The 6,728-nt window shown below is 45.3% G+C and overlaps 1 protein-coding gene across 1 annotated transcript; it reads left to right on the forward strand.

Annotated features, from left to right (window-relative positions):
• Window positions 1-291: 291 nt before the first annotated feature.
• On the forward strand, window positions 292-3,623 carry O0I10_008269 (glycine dehydrogenase; the record flags this gene model as incomplete). The annotated part of the gene is made up of 5 exons (XM_058488275.1): window positions 292-789; window positions 883-1,209; window positions 1,275-1,685; window positions 1,752-2,831; window positions 2,895-3,623. 5 exons carry the CDS (start codon window positions 292-294, stop codon window positions 3,621-3,623), a joined length of 3,045 nt encoding a protein of 1,014 aa, XP_058340960.1.
• Between the last annotated feature and the right edge of the window lie 3,105 nt (window positions 3,624-6,728).

A 6,728-nucleotide genomic window follows, 5' to 3' on the forward strand; every position in this document is an offset into this window, starting at 1 on the left:
TCCTGCATGAAAAGATATACCAAAGAAGAGATTTTTGGAGTGATGAAAAAAGTGACTTGATTTTTGGGCACGGTGGAAGAACCCGGGACCGCCAGGCACCCTCTAATGGCAGGAAGATCACCTCTAATGGTAAGAAATCAGACCTATCCTTCTCCAATAGCCTGATAGTAGGGGCAAACGCATATCCATTCCAATCCTTATATAAATACGGTCGTGCATTTAGGACAACGGTTGTTCACCGATTTAACTGCAACACCCTTCTCTTTTTATTTTTGGGCTACTTTTACCACGATGTTATCTCGAGCCCTTGCTTCCAAGAGTGGAAGTGCTGCCATGATGGCACGCACCATGGTTCCACGCCTTGCACGTCCTACTGCTTTGCGCTCTATGCCTATGGCACGCAACACTGCTGCTCCTCGTCAAATGTTTGTTCGCTTGCAACATGCCACCAAGCCTGCAGGTGCCACTCACCAGGTGTTTAAGCCTCTTGATACTTTCCCTCGTCGACACATTGGCCCTGATGATGCCGACAAAGCAGCTATGCTCAAGTCTATTGGCCTTAAGGATATCGATGAATTGTTGTCCAAAACCATCCCACCCGCTATTCGCTCTCCCAAGGCTTTGGCATTGAGTGAAGGTGTTCCAGAACGTGAATTGCTCAAGCGTCTCAAGAGCATCGCCTCCAAGAACAAAGTCTACCGCTCTTACATTGGTATGGGTTATACCGATACTGTTGTGCCCAACGTCATCTTGAGAAACGTTTTGGAGAACCCTGCATGGTACACTCAGGTAAAAAAAGGACTTGGGAATGGCAAAAAAAAGTGACAGTTGCTGTTTTGGGATAAGTACATGGGTATCTAATATATGTGTTGTGTCAATTAGTATACGCCCTATCAACCTGAAATCTCTCAAGGTCGTCTTGAGTCCCTCCTCAACTTCCAAACCATGGTCTCTGATATGACTGGTCTCCCTATTGCCAACGCATCTTTGCTTGATGAAGGCACTGCTGCTGCTGAAGCTATGCTTATGTGCTGGCAATCCGGTCGTCGTGCCAAGAACACCTTCATTGTTGACGAGAACTGCCACCCTCAAACTATTGCTTGTCTCAAGACTCGTGCCGAATCATTCAACATCAACGTTGTTGTTGCCAACGTTTTCAACTTCAAGTTTGAAGAACACAAGAAGGATTTGGCTGGCGTTTTGTTACAGGTAAAATTGAAAAGGATAAATTTTTGTTGTTGTGTGTATATGGCTAAACCTTGTTGATTATATAGTACCCCAATACTCGTGGTACCGTCCATGACTATGAGGCTCTCACTGCCACTGTTCACGCCGCCGGTGGTAAGGTTGCCGTTGCCACTGATTTGATGGCCTTGGCTGTGCTCAAGGCTCCTGGTGAATTTGGTGCCGATATTGCTCTTGGTAACAGCCAACGTTTCGGTGTCCCACTTGGCTTTGGTGGTCCTCATGCCGCCTTCTTTGCATGCAAGGATGACCAAAAGCGTCGTATGCCAGGTCGTTTGATTGGTGTTTCAAAGGATGCTCAAGGCAAACCAGCTCTTCGTCTTGCTTTGCAAACTCGTGAACAACACATTCGTCGTGAAAAGGCCACCAGCAACATTTGCACTGCTCAAGCATTGCTTGCCAACATGTCTGCCATGTATGCTGTTTACCATGGTCCCGAGGTAAGAAGAAAACACACGTGTATATATATGTTGTATGGGATCAAGCGACTCATGTGATTTTATTAGGGCATCAAAAACATTGCCAACCGCATCCACAACATGACCTCTGTTCTCGCTCAAGGTTTGCGTACCGCTGGTTACACCATCGAAAATGATGGCGCCTTCTTTGATACCCTTTCCGTCAAGGTCGAAAGCTCCTCTGCTGTTCTCCAAAAGGCCCTTGAGAAGCAAATCAACTTGCGTGCCATCAATGCCCACACTGTCTCCATGACTCTTGATGAAAGCGTCACTCAACAAGATGTTGCCGATTTGTTCTCAGTGTTCAGCAAGGAAGGTCAACAAATCAACCTTGAACAAGTTCTTGATGCTCCCTCTGGTATCCCTGTTCCTTTGAAGCGTGCTTCGCCTTACTTGCAACACCCTGTTTTCAACAGCTACCGCTCTGAAACCGAAATGTTGCGTTACATCCATCAACTTCAAAGCCGTGACTTGTCCCTTGTTCACTCCATGATTCCTCTTGGTTCTTGTACCATGAAGCTTAATGCTACCACTGAGATGGTTCCTGTTACTTGGCCCGAATTTGGTAACATCCATCCTTTTGCCCCTGAAGATCAAACTGAAGGATATCGTATCATGCTTGATGAGTTCTCCAAGGACCTTGCCGAGATCACTGGTTTCGATGAAGTTTCTTTGCAACCCAACTCTGGTGCCCAAGGTGAATACGCTGGTCTTCGTGCCATTGGTGCCTACCATGAAGCACGTGGTGAATCTCACCGCAACGTCTGCTTGATCCCTATCTCTGCTCACGGTACCAACCCTGCTTCTGCTGCTATGGCTGGTATGGATGTTGTCATTGTCAAGTGTGATAACAACGGTAACTTGGATATGGCTGATCTCAAGGCTAAGGCTGAAAAGCACAAGGACAAGCTTGCTGCTTTCATGGTCACCTACCCCTCTACCTTTGGTATGTTCGAACCTGGTGTTGTCGAAGCTTGTGAGACCGTTCACAAGTATGGTGGTCAAGTTTACATGGATGGTGCCAACCTCAATGCCCAAATTGGTCTTACCAAGCCTGCCGAAATTGGTGCCGATGTTTGCCACATGAACTTGCACAAGACTTTCTGTATCCCTCACGGTGGTGGTGGTGTAAGTATAACAACAATAAGGATTTATCAATATGTGATGGAACTAATGGTATTTTTTCAATAGCCTGGTATGGGTCCTATTGCATGCAAGGAACATCTTGCTCCTCACCTTCCTGGTCATCCTGTTGTCAAGACCGGTGGTCAAAACGCCATTGGCCCTGTCTCTGCTGCTCCTTATGGTTCGGCTTCCATCCTTCCCATCTCTTGGGCTTACATCAAGATGATGGGTAGTGAAGGTATGACCGAGGCTACCAAGACCGCTTTGTTGAGTGCCAACTACATGCGTGCCCGTTTGGCTGATCACTACGACATCTTGTACACCAACGAGAATGGCATGTGTGGTCACGAATTTATTGTTGACATCCGTCCATTTGTGCCCAAGGGTATTGAAGCTATTGATGTTGCCAAGCGTCTTCAAGATTATGGTTTCCACAGCCCTACCATGTCTTTCCCTGTCACCAACACCCTCATGGTTGAGCCTACTGAATCCGAATCCAAGGCTGAACTTGATCGCTTCTGTGATGCTATGATTGCTATTCGTAAGGAGATTCAAGATGTCATTGACGGCAAGGTGAACAAGGAAAACAACGTGCTCAAGAACTCTCCTCACTCTTTGGAGGTCATGATGGGTGACAAGTGGGATCATCCTTACACCCGTGAAGAAGCCGCTTTCCCTATGGCTCATCTTCGTCAAAACAAGTTTTGGCCTTCCGTTGCTCGTGTTGATGATGCCTGGGGTGATCGTAACCTTATGTGCACTTGCCCTTCGCCTGAGGAGTACCTTGATGAGTAAATCTAATGCTCAATCATATCACACTACGTATACTACCTCCTCTCTTATCAATCTCCCTCAACTCCCATGTTTATAATAGTTTGATCTCATCATCATCACTCCTCACCACCCGCTGCATTAGACTGTGTATATACCTTCTGGATTAATATAATACTGGGCTCAACCCTTTGTATTCTATTACAATAACTTTTCACGTGATTGATTTTCGGGATAAATGTTGTTGACAAGTGCCATTGTATGCTTGGCTCATTGTAAGCTTAATTCATTATGTGCACGAAAGATTGAGAAAGAGCTACCATGCATTCTTCACCAATAGCATTTGCTCTCTTGATTTTGTTACACAACAAGCCCGCTGCATAATATAGCTCTTGTATGAGTGAGGCGATTGATGATGAACAAAGACCAGTATTCCTATAGCACCCGTTTTACCCTTGCCACATTGCTCATTCTTAAACGTAACGGTTTAAGCCTACAATGGACCGAGCTTCTGTAACAAGCAATACTAAGGGTTTATTATCTTTGGGAATACAAGCATCTATTTAAACATGTGTACCATCCATATCGTCTTTCAGCATATGAACAAGGAAGCTTTAATGAATGTAACATGACAAAAGGAACAAAAGCCTCTCAATACAATAATGTAGGTGATCCAATCTCGCTTTCCAACTTCCTAATTTCTATCCTCCCTTTCATTCCAGAAGCCAGCCAGTGGATCACATAGCGTCAGCGGGTATCGTTGTGTCATTGTATTATTGGTGGCTGCCATCATCATCATCTCCATCCATGATTGCAAACTAAATGCTGTGCGTGCCTTGACTCCATCATTCCAATAGCATCCATGGCGGCAAACCATCTCTCCTCAAAGATACAAGCCCTCTTATCCATGCCATCCGATCCATCGCCATCTTCAACCGTATCCACGTGGTACAATTCATCGTTCCTGCTGGTGACGCGCCAAGTAACCAAAGCAACATTCCAGGATTCCTCATCACTCCACTTGATTGCATCCCTCCATCCATAACCAGTGCAAATCCAATGTTGGTTGAAAAGAGCCACGTGATCGCTTCTGTATGCTTCCTTTTCCCTCCAGCTGTTGGTCTACCTCTTTCTTGGTCATTCTCTATCGCGGCTCAACCAGGTGAAGATTGCTTGTATTGCGGGTACTTGATAGCTGATATGGGGATCATCCATTGGAAGTCGTATGCATCAAAGCAAAGTTGCCACGCGTAAATAAAGCTGCTTCTATGCAACGGCTATCTGCTGGTCCACGCAAAAGAGCTGTAAGGCAAGATGCTGCAAGTAACGTGAGACAATGGTGACCTTGCTAATAGCAACTGCTGTTACGTCTTGTCGTGTAGAGGAGAGTACAAGAGCGTGTGTTGTAGTAGAGTGACAAGATGGTGGACGCTGTTTGAGACAATGGAGTGAAGACCTTGCTAATGGCAGCTGCTGCAACGAATGCTATTACGTTTGATTGTGGCAGAGGAGTGTGCAAGAGAGTGCGAGCATCGTCAAAAGCGTACGTTGTAGTGGGGTGTACACGCCATGGACATGCCATTCAGTCAACGACAATCGGATCAAGAGAGTTGTAGGGTTGACATGATGGGCTGAAGCAGGACAATCGTTCGCAGGTGGTAGTTGTATACTTGGATGGGGCAACAGTTGAGAATGGGAGGAAGAGACAAGAAGGTGTGGGAGTGGAAGAAGTGGAAATTAAATAGGGCGGACACCTCTTGTATAAATGCATGAACACTGTACATCAATCCTTGATATTGAGATTGCCCTTCTTGATCCTGAAACTTTCACACAAGATGCTCTTGTACATGCTGGTCAGGTTGTTCTAATAAAAACCACATGTTCCATTGGAAAATTTGGAATGGGAGGGTACAATGTGGGTTTACTATGTAAGTCGGAAATGAAGGTCAGCGTCAGATTCATGATCTATCAATATAGCATGTATTACCTTGGGATTCCTCTTCTCAATCTTGAAACTTTGTCAGAAGGTTCGCTGCAACATGCTGATCAACTTCATTTATTTAAAAACCATACACTTCATTAAGAATGTCTTGAATGCGGGAGGGTCCAAATGGTGGATGACGGCAACAAAAGAGCGGACGGCCCACCGCCCCGAAGTTGCCCACCTCCAACTTGAAAATTGGTCAGAAGGATGCTCCGGGCATGCTGAACAACTTTTTTCTACTAAAAACCTCATGCTTCATTTGAAAATTTGGAATGGGAGCGTCCAAAAGTTTGAAAGACGGAGACATTCGCAGGGTCTGCGATTCATTAATTTTCATGTTTGCTGTTTGGGCGTAGCTCAGTCAAATCAGCTCGGATCAAGACACTTGAATCATGGAAATGCTCGGCTGGAGCAGGACCATCGTTCCATTGTCATACAATGAACAAAAGTTGGGATCGAGAGGAAGTGGCTGTTAGCTGGCAATACATGAATGTTACTGGATAATGGATAAAGTATCCTTCCACTCATGCAAAACAGCTGAGTTACACAAAGATGCCCCTGCGCATCTTTTGGTCTATCAGGGTCAAGCTGATTCACAATGAACAAAGATCACTTCTCATATAGCATCACCCTTACAGCATATGTAAAACATAAAGGTGCCTGTATATCCAAACTTTACAATGAAACGTGGGCTCTTTAATAGATCAACGTGCTCGTCGGGGTCAAAGGAATCTTGTGTCAAAGTATGAAGTTCATCGTGGGCGATCCCAGATTTCGCAATGTCGCCACCAGCCAAACTGGATCCGGGGCTCAACCTCTTTCGACGACGAAGACCAAAAATATTTTTTGGGCTGTTTGCGACATTGAACGTGAAACTTTCACACAAGGTGCAGTTGGCCAAGCCGAGCCCATTGCTCCATTAAAAACCCTGTGTTTGATTGTAAAGTTTGGAGATACAGGCACCTTTATGTTTGTAAGCGTGATGCTATATGAAGAGTGGTCTTTGTCCATTGTCAAGTAGCTAGACCCTGACAGAGCAAAAGATGCAGAGGGTCGTGTTGTGTAACACAGCTACGTTTGCACGAATGAAAGGGTCATTGTATAATTACTTTATGGATCATCTAGGAACAGGCATGTATTGCTAG

Source organism: Lichtheimia ornata, assembly GCF_029851405.1.
Source record: "Lichtheimia ornata isolate CBS 291.66 chromosome Unknown scaffold00043, whole genome shotgun sequence".
NCBI lineage: Eukaryota > Fungi > Mucoromycota > Mucoromycetes > Mucorales > Lichtheimiaceae > Lichtheimia > Lichtheimia ornata.